The sequence below is a fragment of the Cuculus canorus genome, chromosome 16 (assembly GCF_017976375.1).
Source record: "Cuculus canorus isolate bCucCan1 chromosome 16, bCucCan1.pri, whole genome shotgun sequence".
NCBI classification, from domain to species: Eukaryota; Metazoa; Chordata; class Aves; order Cuculiformes; family Cuculidae; genus Cuculus; species Cuculus canorus.
In genome coordinates, this window is record NC_071416.1 from 9,600,828 (window position 1) to 9,623,517 (window position 22,690).

The following is a 22,690-nucleotide window of genomic DNA, read 5'->3' on the forward strand; positions in this document are numbered from 1 at the left end:
CAATTAAGGCTTTTCTATTGAACCTGCCAAATAAGCACTTAGATTAGATTTAATAAGATTGTTGTATGTTAATAAAGCAATGATTACAAAAGGTAATATTCCCAGTACCTGGTGCTCATCTAGTGCTCTGCCTCTGCCAAGCTCGTTGCTAATATTAACTGTTTCTGGCAACCCTCGGCTCTGCTTCTCTGTGTTTTAACCCAGGGAGTGCTCTGGGGACCAGAGGAGGAGGTAGGAGAGGAGGGAGCATCTGAAATGAGACCGGGAGTTGGGGAGCTCCAGCTTTTGAGAGAGGTGCCTGGAGGTGGTAAAGCTGGTCCTGCAAAGCCAGGTCCACAAAGGAACCCAGCATCAAGGGTACACAAGGGCCTGATCCTGCACATCTCTGGCTGCAAGACCAAGCCTTTCACCCTGAGGTGCTGAGTGAGCAATAGATGAATTCTGGTTTATTTGCTATAAAGGCCAAATTGAACTTGAATAGGAAGGGGGTGAAGGCGGCTGACTTTGATAAAGCTATCACCACGTCTCTATGAGCTGTTTTCCCCACACGTCACTTTAAATCCATTTAGGCAAATATTTCTTTACATATCAATGCAGTAACATATTTATTTTCCTAAAAGTCAAGTAGAATTCAAGACAGTTTAGGCCTGGATATTGTATGTGTGTGTGCGACCCTCCTCTCACAGCACAGAGAGAGGTCTCAGTCTCTCCTTAACCTTTGGATCCGCACCCTGTGTGCACACTTGTGTGTGTGCTTATAAATACACATTGTATTTAAATGTAGTTTTTCATGCCAGTTACAGCTCGTAATCCACAGGATGTGCAGCGGTGAAGGACAATGGGATGTGCGGCACGTTTACTTATTTATTTTTGCCTCTAAAGAAGCCCAGGCGCAGGATAAAATTTCCCATGACAGGTCTGAAATGAGATCTCTGAAGAGCGCTGGGGAGAGGTGCTCTCTGCATGGAGCCAGCTGAGACTGTCCGCATGGATGCTCCTGCTTGAGCTCGTCCTGGACCATGGGGGTTGAGGGAGAAATTAATCTTTCTCTCTCTGATCTTCTCTATTCTCCTGTGCCGTGGTCAGCAAGCAGGGGATAGTGCCAAATAGCAAGCAGGCTACTGATCTGAAGGCTGGCTGCTTTTAGGACAGGTAGGGCTGATGCTGGTGGGGCCACCAGAGCCCACCCCTGCCACGAACACCAGCTGCTGGAGTCCTCTTTGGAGATGCGCACGTAGCTCGCTTCAGCAATCCCCGTGCATTGCGCCACTCGAGGATAATCTTATGAAAAAGGCAGCTTATTACCAAGCTTGAAAACAATGAGGTTGAACTGTGATATATTTCCCTCCTCCCTTCCCTCCCCATCCTCTTCTGGCGTAAGAGCTGCTTGCACGTACGGAGCCACTTAGGTCTCTGCGGGTGAAACGTTGTTTGGATTGCACGTAGGAGCACTTTCAAATGGTTAAGAGGAAAGTATATGTCAACTTAAACTACCGCATATGAAATCACCCCAGCGAAATACTCGGATGTCAGTGCTGCGGAGGCACACGATACAGCTGCGCCTGTGTCAGATGTGATGCTCGGGAGCATCTTTTCTGGTCCGCTTCACTTTTGTGGAGGTGCCTCTGCTATCACTACAGAGCATTAGCGCTCGGTAAGCGTTTCATTCGCAGTGTTGGGGGGGGGGGGTTGGGGTGGGGATTGGTCCCCTTTCTGCAAATGAAAGCTGACAGCACAGCTTCAGGAGGAGGTTTGTGACACAGCTGTAATTTTTAATTCGAGATGGGTACGAGCTGTGGGTTTGCATCTAAAGATGTCAAGGCAAAATCCTCCCCCACCGAGTCCAAGCCTGAGAACACCACACAGGGTGTCCTTTCCTGGAAGCAGTCGGAGAGCAAAACACAGACGGTGGTTTATTCAGCGAGGATGGGACTTACAATAGGTGGAATGTCAGCAGGATTTAAATCAAGTGGCAGAGAAAGACCCTAAAGGAAGAAGGGAAAAAAACACCCACCCTAACCTCAGAGTGTGGTTATAAAATAGCAGCTGGGAGCTACTATTGAGCCTTTCATAAAAGAGGGGGAGACTCTCCATCAAGGGTTATTTCTTCCTCATTTGTTTAAATATCAGCAGCTAGAGAAGGTCCAGCAGGATGAGGGCCTCTTCCTTTCCTGACTGATGATGCTGTGGCATTTGGCAGTGGGGAGAGATTTAGAGACTCAGAGCTGGGTTTGCCCACCTGCGTTCAGCTGGCAGCAGCCACGGGAGGATTCCTCAGCAGGTGGGGGGAAAAACTGTTAAAAAAAACCAAACAAGAAGGCAAAGGGAGGAGAAAGCAGGACAGGCCATTCAAACCCATCCTCAGTGGGTGCTGAGGGGTGGTTTTGCTGCTTGGCTGTGATTTGCCCCATAGCCTGCATCCAGTTGGGTCCTGGGGTTTGTCCCCTCGCTGGCTTGCACTGATAAAGCAATCCCTGGGTAGGAAAGCATCAGCAAACCATGTAACTAAAGCAGCAAATTAATCTTCTCTGGTGAAAACTTGAAAGGGTTTGCTGGGACAAGGTTGGTAATGCTGGAGGCTTCCCACACAGCATCCTTCTCCCTTCCATTCTCTCATCCTGGCTTTGAACCCAGCCCTGGATTGGGGTTGTGGGGGCTGGACTGTCCTCTGTGCGTGGCCAGGGTAGAGTGAGGTTTAGTGGGGTTCTAGCTTGCCAGGGCACTTGGTGCTGCTTTCTTTCTTGAGGAGCTGAAGAAGAGGCTTTTGGGGCCTGGAAGAGGGGGCAGACCAAGTAGAAAACCACTGCTCAGTACTTCTGTAGGCAAAATGTGATTTCTTCTGGTATTTTCCTTCTGCTTTACCTGCTGCTAGGCAAATTTTAGGGTTTGATTTATTTAACTATAAATAGAGGCTCTGTCCGTCTGTCTCTCTAAAGCTCAGACACAGCTTCTTGCAAATGGCATTTTGCGATATCCACAAATAAGCACTGATGGAAGCTCTGCTGCTTTCAGAGGAAAACAAATACTCCCGCTGAATCCTCACCTCTCTTTGTCCAGCTGAAGGCTTTTTCAGCGTGTTTATTTTCTCTGAGCCGTGGTGCTCTTCAATACGTATAAAGTATTATCGCTGACCGTGGGGAATTTCAGCATGGTCCTTAATGGCATATTTGCACAGAGCTGTCGAAGCCCCAGCACACCTGGGCATCAGTGCATGGGAGGATCTAGCGGTTTTATGCTAGTACCTCGGTCTTGAATTGGAAAATAAATGTGTATTAAGATAAGAAAGAAGACAAAAGTATCAACCCTGTGGGTACTCCATGAATTCAAACTTCAGATCTGGGCTGGTGTTTCTGTGCTGTCTCGCTGTAGTCTTGGCAGCAGAGTGAGATGGTTACTGTACGAGTAGGCTGTGTTAAAAGTCACATCGTTCTCGGGTTAAACTGTCTTTCAGGTTTATCTGTCCAAACCTCATTGATTTAGATTTGCAGCATCAGGACATCGTCAGTATAGCCTGTGGTATGGTCACGTTGGGAAGCTCCTCAGCCCAGGGCAAGCACGGTAAGGAATGGCACCTTTAGGGAGAAGAGGTAAAAAGGAGGCACCCAGGGATGAAGTGATGTTCTCAAGGTTACTCTGTCAGTGGCAGAGCATTGTGCTGAATCCTGAAGTGAGATCCAGCATGGGGTCCTTTCCGGTGCATCACCCCGCGGTGTTGGATTGGGAAAGCTGCTAGGTGCTTATTTTGGTTTAATTTGAGTAATAATCCAGTGATAAGGTAAAGAGGAGCAGTATAAACCTCTGTCTTTTCTAGCTGGACTAACATGCTCCGAGGCTGGCATCTGGCAGCAATTATTTATTTGCAGGTTTCCTTTCAGATTGCTTTGTCTTCCATTCAGAGTTAAAATAATAAGAGTGAAATCCAGACAGCTTCTCAGCCTGGTGATTATGCAGGCAAGAGAAGAGAGCAAATGAAAATACCCCATCAGTCTCCAAGACTGCAAACATGCACTGTGTGACCTGAAATTTTGCGTTAAAACGATCTGTCTAGAGGGCTTCTTGCTGAGAAGGCAAACAATAAAGGACAGTGGTTTCATGTAACCTTCATGCATCCGAGCCCGATAACCACAGAGGCTCCAGAAGCGCAGTAATGGCCACGTCAGTGAATTGAAGTTGCCTGGGAGGAGCAGGGGGCTGAGCTCAGAAATGGATCTTTTTCCTGGTGTTTCTGCACTTTGGTGGGAAACTAAGATATTTGAGGGCACTGGTGCTGTTGATTTAAGCTGAGAAAAGGAGCCTGGTAATAGAAAACAGAGTCTGAGAGTGCAGAACCCACCCCATCCCCGCTGGTGCTGTATGCTACACATTTTAAGTACACGGTGGTGGGGCTGTGCCAAGTTCTCTAACCAAGTAATGAGGTTTTGGGGGGATGTTTGCTTTTAAGAAGGCTGCTGTGTGCAGTATGCCAGGCAAGGCAGCCTATTTGGCTTTTCCACCCTTCAATCCTTAGCAAGGGTGGAACCATCCTTGCCATAGGTGACTCCTGTCCCCCCTCCCATGTAGTGACAGAGTATGATCCTGTCTTCAGAGGATATTTGATCCTGGTTTGAAAGAGGTGTTGAAGGCAAGGGGAGGAACTGCTTTGTGAGGTGCTGTGGTGTAGTGAGGAGCCTGAGTGTTAGCTCAGACCTGGCACCTAATTTTTTTAAAACAGATGTGACATGAAATTGGATTCTCCCCCATTAACAGGCGCGCAGCTCGTCCTTAGAGGGCAGGGTTAAGAAAACGGAATTTTTGCTCTGCTTTTCCCCTGTGGGGTCCAAATCTTTCCTCTTTCATTCGCTGATGCTGGCACATTGCAGGCAGTACCCGTTATGTTTCCCAGAGTCTGCCCTCCTCTGCTGCTTTGAATAATTTAATCTACAGGAAACCCATATTGCCAAGGCACCCGTCCAACATGTGCCAATTCCCTGGGAAAACTGTCAAAAACAGAAAGAAAAAGCCCTCTCTGAAATGCATTCTGGTTGGAGGCAGGCTCCCAGCAATCAAACGTATTAGCGGTATTGTCAGCGTGCGGCGGCGGCATCGGCTAGCTCACTCGGCACACGCCGGCGTTGAAAGGCTCATAAATGTAATGAAGTCCCTTTGACACCTGCTCCTCTCCACACTTTAAACGGGAGCCATTGGTCCGCAGGGAACCGGGGCTTTAAAAATAGAAATTATAGTAATTGTCTGCTGTGTTATTGGCAAGATTGTAATAAACGTGGAGCACAACACCACGGTGCCACGAGCTGAATGCTGACAGGATGCATAAATTGCTCCAGGTCTTGATTTTATTCTTTTTTTCCCCTTGTTTTTTCTCCTCTCCAATCTCCCTATCTAACAAATCACATAAATCATTGTGCATTAATGCTGCATTTCTGGAGGGCGGCAGTGGAAGGGAGAAAGGCACTAGAGGAAATTTCATCCTTCCCCTTTGAGGTGCTTTCAGCTGTGGTGTCCCATTGCCTGGATACTTCCATACCCTCCACCTTCCTGTCCAACAGCTGCCCTCCCACCTCACCACCTGCAAATCTCATAGAATCATTAGGTTGGAAGGGACCCACTGGGTCATCGAGTCCAACCAAATCTCAGTGGAGATGAGAGAGGTCCAAACCCAGCAGTGCATCCTTCAAGGGTGAGGAACCTCCTTTGCTTCTGCTGGGGCCTGCAAGAAGCAGCTGTCAAGAAAGGGTTTCGAGGCACAAGTGGGGATGCAGTGGCACATACCATGAGTGCATTTTCCCTACAAGTGTTCCACATCCTGGTCCTCAGCCAGGGGGAGCAGCCACTTGTGTGTCCCCGCTCTGTGTCGGGGGTGTGAGAGGGTTGGCTGTGGAGTCTCCTCGTTTAGGGATGACACAGGAGCTGGATGGAACCACCTCCAGCTGGGCCTCGTTCAGGACGTTCCAAAGACTGTGTGTCAGAGAGGATATGTGTTTAGTATGTCAAATCCCACTTGGAAATGGTCCTTCCCTCTACATTCCATATTCTCTCCTTCCTGTTATCCCAGGAAGAAATGTCCCAGACTGTAATAAACCTCACATTATCTTGTCCCCAACCTACTGGGCTACGGTCCATCTCCCTGCTCAGTCCTCTGCCCTCCATCGGCATTTGCTGCTAAATGCACCTTCCTGCAGAGAAAACATCCAAGTTGAGGGTGAGATGTTACACTGGCTCTTTGACCATTTTGGTGGCTTCATTGACAAGTTTCATGAAATCCCATTTCTATCATTCTGGACGTGTTCTTACCTCACCATGGAGCTCCCTTGGTTTCGCTGCTTCCACCTCTGGGCACAGCCTGATTTCAAACCTTCCCCCGACACTGGGCACCACCCCAGAGGTGGTTGCACTTCAGCCTTCCGTACCTTGTGGCATGTTGTGATGTTTAATTAATATCAAGCACTTTGAAGTCCCAGATGTTACTTATTCATGGACTTATTCCCCATGGACCATCCTGTTTGATGTCCACATTGCAGGAGTTATTTACATGTAATCTTCTTTGTGTCAAATTTAAGCAGAGAGGATAGGTTGCTCTTTAGGGCACTACATGAAAAGTTGCCCTTTCTGGGTGTGAGATCGGTTTGGCTGCATATTTGTAGACTTCTGCAAAACAAAACGTGCTGGCGACTCACCCAGGTGCTCACAGCACTCCTGGAGTATAAATCCAGAGAAATGGGTTCTGCTTTTAGCGAGTGATATCTCAGATGCAGCAGTTTTCCATCACAGGCCATCACATCTGGGTGTTTGTCCCTTTGCAGAACCCAAACAACAGAGAATCCTTGTTGTGTCCCAACACGTGGAAATTCATTTAAGATTGTTAGATTTGGGCACTGTGGGTTGAACAACAAGGCAAGAAACCTCTGTCTCAAGACCATGGGAAAGCTTTCCCTGCCACCCAGGCATTTACACAGAGGAAAAACCATGTGCGAGTCTGTCCTTTAACAATAATTTTCTCCTTATCTTTCAACAATTATCTTTTCTTTTCATTCCAGATGAGTTTAGAAAATGACGATAAGAGAGCACGCACGCGATCGAAGTCTATCAGAGGTGAGCAGCTGGTTATCCCACAGCACGGGGACGTAGCAATTTGAGCTCCCTGCACTTTGTTTATTCCAAATAGGCTTTGATTTTTCAGACCCGGGCTTTACTCTTTAAGTTAAGAGAGTTGGGGGTTGTTCAGGTTGGAGAAGACTCCAAGGAGACATTATTGTGGCCTTCAGTACTTAAAGGGGGCTATAAGAAAGATGGGGAAAAACTTTTTAGCAGGGCCTGTAGCAATAGGAGAAGAGATGATGGCTTTAAATGAGGTTTAGAGGAGAGGTTTAGACTGGATACTGGGAAGCAATGTTTTCCTGTGTTGATGGGAAGGCCCTGGCCCAGGTTGCCCAGAGAAGTGGTGGCTGCCCCATCCCTGGAGGTGTTCAAGGCCAGGTTGGATGGGGCTTGGAGGAACTGTATCCAGTGGGGGATGTCCTTGCCCATGGCAGGGGGTTTGGACCAGATGGCCCTCATAGTCCCTTCCAATCCAAACTATTCCATGGTTCCAGGTTACACTTATTGCTCCCCCTGCCTCCAACCCCACTGAAATTTGTCTACAAACCTAGCAAACTCCCAACCATAAACGTTTGCAGCTCTTCATAATATTTAACCCTCATTCCCTAAACCCAGGGGGAAGAAAAAAAAATCCCCTTTGCGTGCCTTGCTTTAGAGGGATCACAATCGCTGGAGCTTCAGTTCAGCTCCCGGGGCTTTCATCATGCGCACTCTGGCTTTGAAGCTGCACATCTGAGAGCGGCTGGCAGAAGTAGTGCATGCTGGAGAAGCAAATAGGGCTGTCCCCTGGCAGGGACGTGAGGACAAATGAGTTGTTAATGCAAAGCTCGATTGTTATTTATTTTTTGCTATTGGTCTCCCTTTGGGTGCTTTCTCTCTGGGAGAAGTCGAGGTGTTGTGATAGAGGGCATCACCTCGGGTGGTCCTGTGCCCATGTGTGATGGTTACAATCCGTCCTCTGCATTTTGGTTCCTTTTTATGGCTGCAGATATGATGAATTGCAAAGGTGCCTGGAAGCAAGGGATGAACGGGGCTGATTGAAATAGTGTGGCGGTTGCAAAGCCTGCAGCTTCACCCACACAGCTGTGCTGGACCACCTTCCTTTGTCCTGACCCTCTTTGCTCTTCTCAGCATCTTTTTAAAAACAAAGCAAAACCTGGATGCTGCCAATTGTGCTGAATCGAGCTCAGATATTTGGTTTTCGTTGCTTTGCACGTACATAAATGTGCTCGCTCAGGTTGCTAATGAGAGTGCCCTGATTCTATTTATTTTCTCGCACCCTGCCTTCCCCACACTCGACTCGGGGTTTCTTGATGTGAAAAGGTAATTTATTGCATACACCCTGGGACTTGCCACTGCTTCCAGTTTGTTGAAGCTTGTGAGTCATCCCATGGGGAGCTGGATCCCAGGAAACCCAATTAGCTCAAACAAATTGTGCAAACATGTTATGGTTTTTAGCCTGGGCAACTTTAGACTTGTGTTATGGGTTCTTTTTTTCCTCCTGATTATTTGGATTCCTGGATGGATGTAAGGTTTTAGCAGACATGCAGTGTTGTTCTGAAGGCAGTGGGATGTCCTCTTATTCACAAGTGAGGAATAATCCCTAAAACCTCTACAATCTATTGTTTACCCTAAAAGCCAAGCAGCACATCCCCTACCATGTGTCCGAGTGTAGGCAGGGGTTCCCACATCAGTTTGATGCGGACAAGGGGAGAAGAAAAAAAGGTACCTGTGCCTGTTGATAGGTAGAGGGTAAATATGGCCATTGCCGCAAAACAGCAGTGGATGGGCTTTGAGGTCCCTTCCAACCCAAACCATTCTATGTACATAGAGGAGAATGCATGAGAAAACTCAGTTTTTGCTTAAAGTATTCGAGTCATATGTGTGTATATCAGTATAGCTCCACTGACTTGAAAGTCGTGATGTATTTAGAGAGAGAGAGAGGTAGCTGCAAGCGTGCACTGACGTGTTTGAAACTAAGCACAGGCACGAGGACTGACAAGGCACAATTATGATTTACTACAGGTTGGTGGGCAGTAAATGATGTCAGAGGAGATTTGCCCTTTCTTTCCCAAACAGGATGCCCAAGGAGGCAATAGAAACCCAGCAGCAGGCAGGAGTGGGTCCCCCAGAGAAGGGAGATGTCACGGGGGGGCTGGACACCCCTGTTGTGTTTCTGACCTTGTGTTTGTTTCCATTGCTGCGCCCTGCCCCTTCGCCCAGTGCCCACGGAGCTCATCGGCCAGGAGGTGAGGTAAGGACCCTTCTCCTCCTCTGCGGTGGGAGGGAGGGGACACCCCGTGCTGGGACTGGCTTGGGCAAAGCCCCACAGCTCCTTACAGGCTCGGGAACCTCGGTGAGAGCAGCAGACCTGTGGGATTAAGGGAGTGGAGTTCTTGTTGGGGGCTTACATCGGTGGACACCTCATTGTGTCCGAGTCCCCAGGGCAACATTTGACAACACACATCAGAGGAACCGTGGGAGTTAAAGGGATGGAAACAGAAGCTCTGAATGGGTCCTATTGGACTGAAGACCCTCCAGCCACCCTCTGTCCCATCCCAGATCTAAACCCCAGCAAAACCCAATGCCCACCTTTTGTGTGGCAGCATCATTAGGGGCAACATCCCACTAACCATGTATTTTACATTGTCTTGTGGCCCCGAAACAGTGTTGTGTCACGTTGCTTCTTGTGCCAGCTGCTTCTTTGGCCCCAAGTCCGCTGTTAAGTCACGGAGGTCGTGTTGTCACTCATTTAGCAGCGGTGGCATGCGAACAGCAGAAGCCAAAGGAGCTGGAGCAAGCCTCTACAGCCCTACAGAGCTTCTCATTATAAATAACAGCCTCCTCCACCTCTAAGCTTCCTTTAAACCTTGCACAAGGGCTTACGCAAGGGGTAGGAGTCTTTAACCTGGACAAGCGCTAATAGCAGGGGCTGCCTCTCCTTAACAGCCTCTCTTAGAAAGCCGTGTGTGTCAAAGAGTAATTGGACCTTAAGCAACCCAATTTCAGAGCATTTCTGCTCCTCCGCTCTCCTATTTCTCTGGAGAAACGGGTGGAGTGAGCAGCGGGCATGTCACTTCTCCAACTTTTATTGCTGAACACTTGAGTGGAGGTGGTAATTGGAGCAGGTGACATGTATAAGGGGCAGGACAGAGTGCTCCACAAAGCCATCTCTGCAGCTGTCACCTAATTGCCTGATTAACTGGACGATTAATCGACTAATTGGAAGCAGGGCATCGTCTGCATAACAATAAGAGGCCCTTTTGTAGAGCATATGAAGAGAGAGCACATGCCGGAGAGGGGGAGAGCAGGTCGGAGTGGTGGCTCATGCAGGGATGCAGAGCAGCTTTAATGGACTTCGAAGATCCTTTCCCCTTTTTGGGACTCCTGCCAAAATACACGAAACCTCCCCAGAAGAGAGTGGGGACCCAGAGCATGCCAAGCATCACCTCTGCGCTGGTGCTTTTTAAAGGGATTAAATCGATGCACCGAAGCCAGAGGCATCCCAAATCGCCACCTGCTTTGGAAAACCTCAATGCTGAACCACTTGGCTCTTTCCTGCTTGCTTTTTACTGCAGGATTCATTTCATCACATCAGAAATGGGGGGGGGGAGAGAGGATATCAGCTTTAATTGATGCAGGAAAGCTTACAAAAGCCTGGAACATCTTCATCAGAGCTGCTCTTGTTTCCCATTGAATAAGGCCTTTTTTCAGGCAAGTCACTGGTAGCAGAAACACTGCTCTGTCTTTTGGCATGCAGTTACTTAAAGTGTCTGGGGCTGCTCAGGACATAGCGGCCTCAGTCATGACTGAGGGCAATTAAAATTAAATAGACTTTCAGATCATCGGCAGAGGGAGCAGCGAAGGCGGGGATCTCCCTCTTCCAGTTACAGGTTAGTGGGATGAGGTTAATATATGACATCAAGCGTTTTGCTCGACAGGGGATGCCTTGCTGCCAGGTGAGACCCCCGGCACGGTGGGGCTTGGGATGTGTTGGCACACCGAAAATGCTGTGAGCCATCCCCCAACCAAGGGGGCTGGAGGATGCTCAGTGTCTCAGCTTGAAATTGGGCCACAAGCAAAGGGGACAGCAGGAAGGAGGGACTTTTGTTGGGAGTATTTTTTGTAAGCCTCCTATTTTTCGAATATCTTGTTCTTGGAGGGGCCAGGAGATGCAGCTTACGCCCACGGCCACACATCTATCTCATCTGGGAAGCTGTATCCCTTAGGGGATGTGCTGTCATTTGTCCTTTTAGCATTGGCTTTGCTAAGTTAAAACAAGCCAGTCTCCCTAAAGGAAGGATTCCTACTCCCCTGACAGCTGAGTAGTCCTTTCCTGTCCCAGTTTTGGGTCGAATTATATTCTTTGAACACTGTGATCTGACTAGCGCAGGGTGTTCTGGGGAGCTGAGCCATTAATAACCCACCGGTGCACCCAGAGTCGCTGTATCCATTAGCACAGTCAGATCTTCCTCGCCCTTAGTTTTCTGCAAGGGCTGATCTTCCTGCTGAGAGCAGAAATTCTGAGTCTATAAAGCCTGACTTGGCACTTGGTACTATTTAATGTTGTACTGTGTATTTTAGTCCAAGAAAAACAGGCTGTCCAGATCCCCTCTGGGCTGGCAATACCTTCTCCTCTTGCAGTGTCATCAAGAGATTTCATTAGCACTTCCAACTTCCCGGGCTGAGGGTGATGCGGTGCTAAATGAGGTTATTAATCCTACACAACTCCAGAATTCCTCAGACATCAGGCGAGTCACTTGGGCATCCTCTAATCAATGCCATAATCTGTTTTTTGCCAGAAAATGTTTGCTTTAATGCTTCTTATCTGGAGCCCTTGTAGCTCCTGGAGCTGGGACTAATTACCCCTGCAGGGGAGGTGCACGGCCCCTGCCGAGGGATGCAGCAAGCAGATTGAATCCTGCAGCCCATGGCAAAGGCACCAGTGGCTGCTAGCACTGCCCAGAGCTCCCTGCGGGTCTTTAACTCATCATCGTCTGCAAAGCCGCAGGAACGAATGCAGGGATTTGGGTGAAAGGCTTTAAATTGGAAGGGGGAAGATTTAGATTAGATATTAGGAAGAAATTCTTCACAATGAGGGTTGGGATGCCCTGGCCCAGGTTGCCCAGAGAAGTGGTGGCTGCCCCATCCCTGGAGGTGTTCAAGGCCAGGTTGGATGGGGCTTTGAGCAACCTGGTCCAATGGGAGGTGTCCCTGCTCATGATGGGGAGGTTGGAACTAGATAATTTTTAAGGTCCCTTGTAACCCAAACCATTCCATTATTCTATGAGCTGGTCAACTAAATCTCATCTGTTCCCCAAAAAGTGAGGCCCCACGGTGCTGCTGAGGACTTTTGGCCTGGCGATCACCATCCTATGTGCACTCTGTCTCTCTTCTTGCTAAATGCTCTCTCTCTGTGTCCTCGATCCATTCCCAAACTGCTTTTTCTCCCACAAGCCACCCACTTCTTACTGCAAGGAACCCCAAGTTGCAGACAAACCATCAGATGAATGTAAAGCCCATGTTTTCCTCCTGCACCATCAATAAAGCAAGCTGAAGAGTGGCCGTGGGGAGGCAGAGAGCAGTAGTTGTCTGCTTTTTAAAAGCTTGCTCTTACACATGCAAATCTTTAATTAAACATACTCATAAAACTATAATGAACCGTTCATCTAATTAAATGGGGTGAGTCATTTCATTAATTTTTAGCAAACTGCAAGGCTGCTCTCCTGCCCTGCTTGCTTGGAATTCAAAGGGACAAGCTGAACTGTTTGAGGGAAAATATCTTCCTGTTTATAGTAATTTTGTTCCTTGTGCACAAAGTGACCAGAGTTTACACGCTTCTAATTAAAAATAATTTCTCCAAGTCCTATTGCTGTTCTTGACGGTTGTTTGTTTCCTTTTCAAGCTGTCCAACCCCAGGCTGTAACGGCTCAGGACACATCCGTGGAAAGTATGCAAGGCACAGAAGGTGAGGCTGGATTGGAGGTAGTGGGAATGGAACAATGTGAGTAAGAAGGGCAAAGGAGCTGGGGAAGGGGCTGGAGAACAAGCCTGGTGGGAGGAGGCTGGGGGACCTGGGGTCGTTTAGCCTGGAGGAGACTGAGGGGAGACCTCATCGCTACCTACAAATACCTGAAAGGCGGTTGTGGTGAGGTGGGTGTCAGTCTCTTCTCCCAAGTGACAGGCAATAGGATGAGAGGAAATGGCCTCAAGTTGAACCAGGGGAGGTTCAGATTGGACATAAGGAAAAATTTCTTCGCCAAAAGGGTTCTCAGACCCTGGCAGAGGCAGCCCAGGGAGGCGGTGGAGTCACCATCCCTGAAGGGGTTTAAAATATGGACAGATGAGGTGCTCAGTGATATGGTTTAGTAGTGGACAGAGAGAAAGAGTACATAATTGACAGAATACTGAAAAGCCAGTGTTGGCTACATTTACTCCTTATCAGGAAGTGCAGGGATAGGATGAGTGGAAATAGTTTTCAGCTGAAAGAGGGGAGATTGAGAGGAGATCTTAGGGAGAAATGTTTTCCTGTGAGGGTGGGGAGGCCCTGGCCCAGGTTGCCCCGAGCTGTGGTGGCTGCCCCATCCCTGGAGGTGTTCAAGGCCAGGTTGGATGGGGCTTGGAGCCTCTGATCCAGTGGGAGGTGTCCCTGTCCATGGCAGGGCATGGAACTGGGTGGGCTTTGAGGTCCCTTCCAACTCAAACCATTCTATGATTCTATGAAATTTTGGAGGTGGAGTCAAGGTATTTGGTGCATTTGTCCCACTTGCCATTACCTAACTGGCTCAGGTAGTGTAACCATGCCTTGCTCACTTGGCGATGCCTCCTCTCTGCTCCTTGATCCCATCTGCAGTTTACAAAGCTGCCCTCTAGCAAAGAAGAGGAAACTTCAGGATGCGGAGGCCGAACATCTGGTGTCGAAGAGAAAATCCCATCCACTCAAGCTGGCCTTGGACGAAGGCTACAATGTCGACAGTGATGGCAGCGAGGAGGCTGAGGTGAAGGAGGAGTCTGGCTCTGATGAGTCAGAGGGGACGCTAGAGGAGGACGAAGCGGAGGCGGTGGAGCAGGAGGAGATCCGCAGCCCTGAGCCGGCAGAAGGTGCTTTATCATTATTGATTGCAGAGCTGTGTTCTGCAGATGAATAAAGGGCAGGGAGTGTTAATAACCAGGAGTTATAGCTCCTCTGAATTATGTACAGAATGAGTCCTGCAGTTATTACGTTCAGTGAAAGCACAACGGAAAAGCTCTGGTTGAGGCAAGAGGAGATACACACAGATTGTCTCTGGTGTCTCATAAATGAGAGCTTTTCCATCAGGAGTTCTTCCTTGGGGAAGGATCCATGCAAGGCACAGAGGAACCCATCACATGGCTCAGATGGTGGTGAGGAAGGTGACCAGGGTCTCACTTTGGTGCCTCAAGGGCCTCAGCTGCCTTCTCTGGTGCAGGATCCGTCCTCCTGCCTGGATCCAGCCACTCTCCAAGAGGAGGGACAGGGAAACCAGCCGAGTGTCCAGCCAGGGTTCTGGCACTGTGTCAGACCTGGTGTGGAGCCCCTGGCTTTGGGAGCGAGGGGGCCAGATGGCTGCTGCCAGTTGGGGACCGGGAAGCTGTGCACATCCAAGCCTGTGAATGCTCCCGTGTTTCTACCTACCTTTCCCAAATGCAATGAATTAGGCTGCTTCAGGGGTATAACAGCCAGGATCTGGTTTCTATTAAGACAGAGAGCCATTTACGAGCTTTTATAATTGCTTTCTTTTCCTCCTTTTTTCCCTCTTTTTCTTTCCCTTTTCCTCCCTTTTTCTTCCTTTTCTTTTCCTCCTTTTTATTTTCCTCCTTTTTTTTTTATTTTTCTTTTCCTCCTTTTCTTTCTTTTTCTCCTCTTCTTTCTCTTGCCCCCCCTCAGAGAGAAGCCCAACAAAATCGACCCATTATGGACAAACCACAGCAACAAGTACGTCTGGGCCCAGCAAGGCCAACTACAGCAGCTATCAAGAAATAATCGCCAACTCTCTCCTAAACCTAGGCCAAATAGCAGAGGAAACCCTTGCCATCGAAGGGCAGCTGCCTGAAGCTGAGTTGCAGGTCTCCAAGCCACCACCCAATGTTGTGCACCTGGTCCACGAGGATGCAGGAGAGGAGTTAGTGGAGGAAGAGTGTGACAAGGAGATCATCATCCAGACGGAGGATGCAGAGGAGGTCATCGAGGTCACCAGCGAACGCAGCAGTGAATTGTGTCCGGAGCACCGGGATGATGCAAACTGCGAGGAGTCCTGCAAATTGCAGAAGGCTGAAGCAGAAGAAGAGGATGATGAGGATGACGAGGAAGATGAAGAGGAGGAGGAAGAGGAGGAGGAGGAAGAAGAAGAGGAGGAAGAAGAGGAAGAAGAGGAGGAGGATGAAGAGGAGGAGGAGATGGCTCCTGAAGTGATCTGCGAAGAAGCTCCTTGCACTTCTCAGGACACCCAGAAAAGCCACTGTGAAGGGCAGTTCAGCCCAAAGCCTGAGTACTCAGTCATCGTGGAGGTCCGGTCAGATGATGACAAAGATGATGATGCCCGCTCCCAGAAATCGGCAGTGACTGATGAGTCAGAGATGTATGACATGATGACGAGGGGGAACCTGGGCCTGCTGGAACAAGCCATAGCGCTGAAAGCTGAGCAGGTCAAAATTGTGCGGGAACCCAGCAGGCTGCCAGGAGAGCACGTAAAGCACTTCCAGGTGGATGAGAAACAGAGCAAACCACTGGACAGCATCCGAAAGAGCTACTATGGCAAAGGTACGGGGACGAGCCTTCCTTCCCACCCCAAGTTGAATTTGTCTGCTCAGCACCCTGTGAAAACTGGGCTGCTGGAGGAGGGTGTGTGTGTGTCACAACCCACAGAGGGAACTGAGCCACAAACCTTCAATGCCCAGAGAGATGGGGACGATCTAGAGGTCAACAGTGAATGCACAAAATGACAGTGTCCTCTACATCTCAGCAGGGGAATTGCTTGGCTAAATTGTGTGTTGATCTTGAACATCTCAGCCTGGTCAGTAGAGTTGGTTTAAAATCCAAGTTAATTTTAAAGCAGTGGTAGGAGTTTGGCCACAGCAACTGAAAGGGCTTGGCAGGGGCTGCAAAGTCCCTCTGAGTGCTGAGTAGGGCTGCCACTCAGTTAGTGTGGCAGCTCCATATTCCCAGCCAGGCTGACAGCTAAAATCGCTTTCTGAGTTTAGTTTTTGAAACTTCCAAGTGTTGCAATTCCACCTTCAGAAATGAAAAAACCTCCAAACACAAAGGTTTTTCTCTATTTGACTGGAAAGGTGGTGGGAGGCATCCTTGGCAATTTTTCTCTCCTTTCCACCTCTTCCTCTCCAAATCCGTTAACCTGCTTCCCACCGCCCTTTCCTGGTGTACCCTAGATCCCTCAAGACCCGAAAAGCGAGAAATCAAATGTCCAACTCCTGGCTGTGATGGGACTGGCCATGTCACAGGACTCTACCCTCACCATCGCAGCCTCTCTGGTTGTCCGCACAAGGACAGGATCCCTCCGGAGAGTGAGTATATGGTGGGATAACAAGGGTTCCTTAAATTAGTCCGAGCTTTATGTCCTAGGGGAAATTTCACACATGATGAGCAGAGCTATCTCAAGGCCACTGGGCACTCAAATAGTCGCAGATGATGTGAATTTTGTGACTGAGTCCCTAGAATAAGCCTGATGTTAATCCTTGAGGTATAACAGTTTCTGGTATGGGATGGTGCTTTTCCAAGTTGGTCCAAGATGCTTCTATCCACCAAAGTGGAAACACTACAGAGATTACTAGGAAAGTCCTGCCCTTCTTAAAGATTTTTAGCACCATCCTGTGGAGAATGAGATCTCTTTCCTGAAAATCAAAGAGGTGCTTTAAAACTACGCCCACCTCCAGAGATGTGTTATGCAGTTCCCATCCTCACGTGGAATTTCTTACTGTTTTCCCTACTTGGGATATTATGTTAGGAAGAAGGGGAAAACTATTCTTTCCTGCTCAAAATGTGCCATACGGCAAAGAGAAGGAATCGTTCACGGTGTCCAGGATAGCTCTCGAGGTTCGTCTATTCCACAGAAAATATTTATCATCATCATAACAGTCTTTTATTTCTGTATATGCATAGAAATTTTATTTCTATCTCTCTACCAATATTCTAAAGAGCTTTTCCTGTGCTTATACATAAAAATCAATGTTGTATGTTTATGATAATAGCATTTCTCCCATATGAGGACAGGCTGAGAGAGGTGGGGTTGTTCAGCCTGGAGAAGAGAAGGCTGGCCCAGGTTGCCCAGCGCAGTCGTAGCTGCCTCATCCCTGGAGGTGTTCAAGGCCAGGTTGGATGCGGCTTTGAGCAACCTGATCCAGTGGGAGGTGTCCCTGCCCACGGCAGGGGGGTTGGACCAGATGACCTTCATGGTCTCTTCCAATCCAAACCATTCTATGATTCTATAATAGACTCCAAAAAACCCAAACTATGGCCCTTCCTTATCAGTAATTTCAAAGCTTGCAGACCTGCCAGAAACCCAGAACTGCAGGAAGCGAGAAGCAAGTGCAGCTGCCTTCGCACAAGCCTGAATGCAAGAAGAAATATTCATAAATAACTAACACAAGCTGAGTGCTTTAGAAAAGCTTGCAAATCAAATTATTTTCTTTACTTTTAAGACCAGAGCTGCAGGAAGCAATAATCCTGAAGATTAAATACATATAAAAAAAAAAAATCAAACGAAGACTAGTCCTAAGGATAAAGCAAAGCTACAACTTCAATCACTTAAAACTACCTGAAACCGGGAGCCCTGGCTCCAAAGCGGTGGTGGGTGGGAGGGGCTGGATGGGGGAAACTGGATTGCAATCAGCAAATGAGGAGAAAGCCCAAGCTCTGTGCTGAGATGCTAATCTAGTGCTGACCTGAGCACTGCTGCCTTGTAAATCTTTTTTTGTCTATGCAGACAGATTCTAATTACAGCATTTCACGTTCCCTGATTTCTAGGAAGCCAGAGTACAAGACTTGATGATTTTGTCTTTTTTTTTGTTTTTCTCCTCTGATTTTTATCAAGTTGTTTCTGCTTCCCTTTCCCTCTCCTCTTCCCTTCTCGCTCCGAAGTCTTGGCGATGCACGAGAACGTGTTAAAATGCCCCACGCCAGGCTGCACAGGACAGGGTCACGTCAACAGCAACCGCAACACGCACAGGAGGTACCACCTTTAACTACTTCTCTGTAACGGTCAGGGCAAGGATGGCAGCACTACAAGCAGCCCAAAAAGCCTTGGGTTTATTCTTGCACGGGAACGTGGGGCAACTGTACGGGTGAAGTAAGGATGACCCTAAAACAAAGAATAATTGTGGCCAGCAGGTTGAGGGAGGTGATGCTTCCCTCCTACTCTGCTCTTGTGAGACCCTACCCGGAGTTGTGTCCAGTTCTGGAATCCCAGCATAAGAATGATATGGAACTGTTGGAATGGGTCCAGAGGAGGTCACGAAGATGCTCAGGGGTCTGGAGCACCTCTGCTACGAGGACGTTCTATTCTAAAGCAAGGCAAGGCAGCGATTTCTGCAACAGGGCAAGAGGAGAGCAATGCTTCAGGCTTGCATGTAGAACTGTGCAAGAGTAGATGGAAGTTGGGGTTCATGGGAGAGGTGTTTGGCACTAGGGAAGCAGAGGGTGCCTGGTGAGGCTGACTGGAGGGTGATGTTTGTGTTTGGTGGTATGGCACTTAGCAGAATTTCCATAGTACTTAGGCTGAAATCATTGATGAGCTGAGAATTTAGGTCTTTTTGCTGTAGGACCTCAGCCCAAATGTGGTTTGGAGGGGACAGGGTTGTACTTTGGGACCTGTAATTATGCCCCAGGTTCTGCTTTCAGTTAAAATTGAGCACTTTTACAAACAGGAATGCTGTGAGTGGAGAGGACTGTACACTTAAAAGCTAGAAACCTTCTAAAAAGCCAGACGAGCTTGTGCTACAGGGGTGTGCTCATGAATTTATGATTTACTATTCGTTGCTCTTGAGCTTAATTGGCAGAGAGTGACAGCTCTGTGAATGTTGATGCCTTTGCAGGCATGAGGTGAGCTTGAGTTGTTACTCGTTCAGCTGTGGGGGAAGCTGGTGGGTGCCTTGTCGTGACTGTAGCTGCGAGAGCAATTCTGCTTGGTTAATTGAGAAGCTTGGTTTGGTGCAGGCAGCAGTGAGACTGAGGTGATCCACTGGTGTCAGGGAGTTGCGGAGCAAGCTTTGGACACAATGGTTTGGGCTGAAACCCGGTGGGGTCAGAGCTCCGAGTCCTGTGTGGGGCTGAGATGGGGGTCCCTTTGGGGCTGGCTGCTCCAGTGGCAAAGGTGGCTGTGATGGCTTGAGGTTGTCTGGGAGTGTGTGGGCTCTGCTCGTGAGGGCTTTTTACCTTCCCTGAGCAATTGCCACAGGAGCCAAGCTGTCAAGAAGAGGCAGAGCCAGGCTTGTGTGTAGGGTGCGTGCGAGCAAAAGCCATTACAGCCGCCGATCTTCCCCGGGCATGGGCGCGCTGGCAGCCGTGCACATCAGAAGTGCAAATGTTTCCCCACAAGTGCCCCTCAGAAGGCTCTCTTCAAACAGCCCTGCGAAAGATCCAAATAAATACAAATCAAAAATGCCATTTGGCTGCTAAAACCACTCAAAGAAACCAGCCCATCCCCCACTGCCCCCGCTGTGCTCTGCTCGGGGGAGCTGCCTCCTTGATGCAGGCCCTGGGGATGCTCTGGGGCTCCTCCTGGAGAGCTTTGGTGCTTGATGTTTGGCTGCTTTGCTGCTTGCCGAGACTAAAAGTAAACTAGGATAATGATAATAAAAAATAAAGCCCTTAAATGCAAACACTTTCCCCATGAGCTCTGTGCAGCTCTGGGTCCCTGAAATAAAGATTGTCACGCTTATGCTTGTTTCCTTCTCTCTTCTTTCTTCTCTCTCTTTTTTGTCTCCCACAGTTTATCTGGGTGCCCTATTGCTGCTGCTGAAAAATTAGCCAAATCGCATGAAAAGCAACAAACCCAGTCTGGTGATCCTTCAAAGACCAGCTCCAATTCTGACCGGATACTCAGGTAAATGGGAGCGCGGAGCCCAGCACCACGTAACCACACTGCCCCAAGCCCTCCCCCGCGATGCCACGCTCACAAGAGCAGCCGTCACTGCTCCCTCTGGCTGTATCTTGATACTGCTGAGTCCTCTTATTATGATCATAGGTCTCGCCAAGGTGGGGAGATATTTAATTGATGATCCCAGGGAGGGCATTGAGGACAATGAATTGCTTCTGTAGCATCAATTAATGCTGAGGCTACAGGCCAAAGGGTTTTACCAGTGCAGCAGAAGGCATTTGTGCCGATTGCTCTGCAATGCAAACTGCCAGAGAATGATGGCTATTATATTAGCATTATAAGTAGGGTGGGCGAGGGGAGGGGGAGGAGAAGATTTAGGCTACATATGAATCACTCGATGGCAGTTTCGCATAAGTCCACTCGCTTTTCTTCCTTAACCCGTGCTGTTCAGGGGAGAGAAACCAGCCACTCACTTCCAAACCAGTCACATTTATTTTGTTACTTCGCCCATCTCAGTCTTCCCAGGAGAAAGGATTAAAGACATCCCTGATAGATGCTGGTTTCTGTAGATGATGTGATTCATGAGGCTACAGGTGGATTGTAATATGGTTAGTTATTTTGCAATGAGAGCAGGATAAAAACCACCGTAGGAGTCCCGAGCAGCACTCCCACAAAGGCATGAGGGCTGAGGAATTTATTTATTTGCTCCCCAGGATGGCTGAGCATCCCAGTGCTCCGGCACTCGGTGCTTTTGGAAACGCCATCTAGGATGATTACTTACTTATCAGCAGCAGAGCTTGCGCTGGGTGCAGAGCGCTCGGAATGCATCACAAGGACGGTCCATGCTCCAAGGAGCTCCCACTCAGAAGGACTCAGTGGTGGAAAGAGGTCACGGGAAGGAGAATAACAATAGGCCATTTATATACAATTTATATGCAAGACAAATTGATTCATGATTGGCAGCCTGGCAGAAGCAAGGGCTTGAAGAGGGACTCTGCAGGGAGAGGAGAGGCTCTGGTGCTTTTGCAATGAATCCACAGGGGTGAATGGAGCTACCCTAAGGTCCTCATGCCTTCATGTGCCGTCTTATGTCATGGGTCCCATAAGTGAGTGATGCCCAAGTTGACACTGCTGTTGGGAGATGTTGCCATGCTACAGCAGCCTGCAAGAAGATTGTTTTGGATGAGCTCAACACCTTGGAGTTCTGCTTAAAAAAGGAGGGGGGAGGAGAAAAAAATTTGAAAAAAAGAATCTAAGAGACCCAAACCAGATGCCGACTTGCTAAAGAGAGCAAAAGGGCTTTTGCTGCCTCCCTTTCCCAAGTAACCCGCTGGGCACAAGGTGCAACTATGCATCCCCATTGTGTCTGGTCCCTTCCAAACAGCCATCTCCTAGAGGAAAAGAGAAATTACTGTTTCTTGTTGTTTCATCCTCAGGCCTATGTGCTTTGTGAAGCAACTGGAGATCCCTCAGTATGGAAGCTACCGGCCCAACATGGTCCCAGCAACCCCCCGGGCCAACCTGGCCAAGGAGCTGGAGAAGTACTCCAAGGTCACCTTCGATTATGCAAGTTTTGATGCTCAGGTTTTTGGCAAACGCATGCTTGCCCCAAAGATTCAGACTAGCGAAACCTCACCTAAAGCCTTTAAATGTAAGTTGGGAGCAGGGATGGGCTGGGTTTTGCATTCTCTGCCTTTCTCAGTGTGTTATGAGGCTCTTGGGATCGTGGCTTTGGGGTGACGGGAGAGTGGGGGGCTGAGTCATTGGATCCCTCCTGCTGCTGCAAAGCATGAGGAGAACGGGGTTAGGGGAGGCTGAGATGGGTCCTGTGAAGAAAGGAGCCTATAACTGCCAGTAAAGCTTTGCTTGAGTGAGAATCACTTTGGCTTCAGCTTTGGGATGAACTGCATCGAGTGGTGGGAACATTAATCTGAGCGATGTCTCTAGGTGGGATAAGTTACACAGTTGTTCGCAGTCGGTCCCTGCTGCTTTGCAGTTCATATCTATTGATCTGTCTTTCCTCATCTAGCTAAATGGATTATAGTTTTCTTCTCTTCCATCTTATATATGATCCACTCCACCCATTTGTCTTCTCTGCTGTGCTCTGCTCTTCAGCTCTTCTACTTATTGATCGCCTACCTACTACCCCCCAGCTCTTTCCTGCCGTAGCCACCCACCTCTGCTCTGTACCGAGGACCTTGCCCTGGTTACAACGCTGTGCAACCGAAGCGTGGGTGAAAATAAAATGGCTAAATAAACCCTCAGGAGCTGGGCTGTCAGGAGCAGGAGGGAAGCTGCACTGGGAAACCCACCTGCTCAGGCTGATGTTAAACCTCTCCCTTCCCTTTGATACCAAACGTGTACCTGAAGATATCATTTTAAGGAAAAAAAATAAAGATTTAGGAGACCGATTTGCAGAAGTCGGCAGCCTCAAGAGGGCTTTCTGTCTGGCTAATCCCACTTCCACAATCCTGTTTAATCCTGATGCAGCTGGTCTCTAAAAAGTGCTCCTACTTGAAAGCATCCCG

The 22,690-nt window shown here is 48.6% G+C and overlaps 1 protein-coding gene across 5 annotated transcripts in view; it reads left to right on the top strand.

The window, feature by feature from the left end:
• Window positions 1-22,690, top strand: part of MYT1 (myelin transcription factor 1) — a 69,578-nt gene that overhangs the window by 25,407 nt on the left and 21,481 nt on the right. For all 5 annotated transcript variants that reach the window (XM_054081581.1, XM_054081585.1, XM_054081583.1 and 2 more), the window contains exons 3-11: window positions 7,032-7,086; window positions 9,316-9,346; window positions 12,998-13,060; window positions 13,946-14,193; window positions 14,999-15,871; window positions 16,498-16,632; window positions 18,206-18,296; window positions 20,055-20,168; window positions 21,599-21,813. In XM_054081581.1, the coding sequence (XP_053937556.1) occupies window positions 7,032-7,086; window positions 9,316-9,346; window positions 12,998-13,060; window positions 13,946-14,193; window positions 14,999-15,871; window positions 16,498-16,632; window positions 18,206-18,296; window positions 20,055-20,168; window positions 21,599-21,813 (1,825 nt within the window). The remainder of the gene's footprint in view (window positions 1-7,031; window positions 7,087-9,315; window positions 9,347-12,997; window positions 13,061-13,945; window positions 14,194-14,998; window positions 15,872-16,497; window positions 16,633-18,205; window positions 18,297-20,054; window positions 20,169-21,598; window positions 21,814-22,690) is intronic.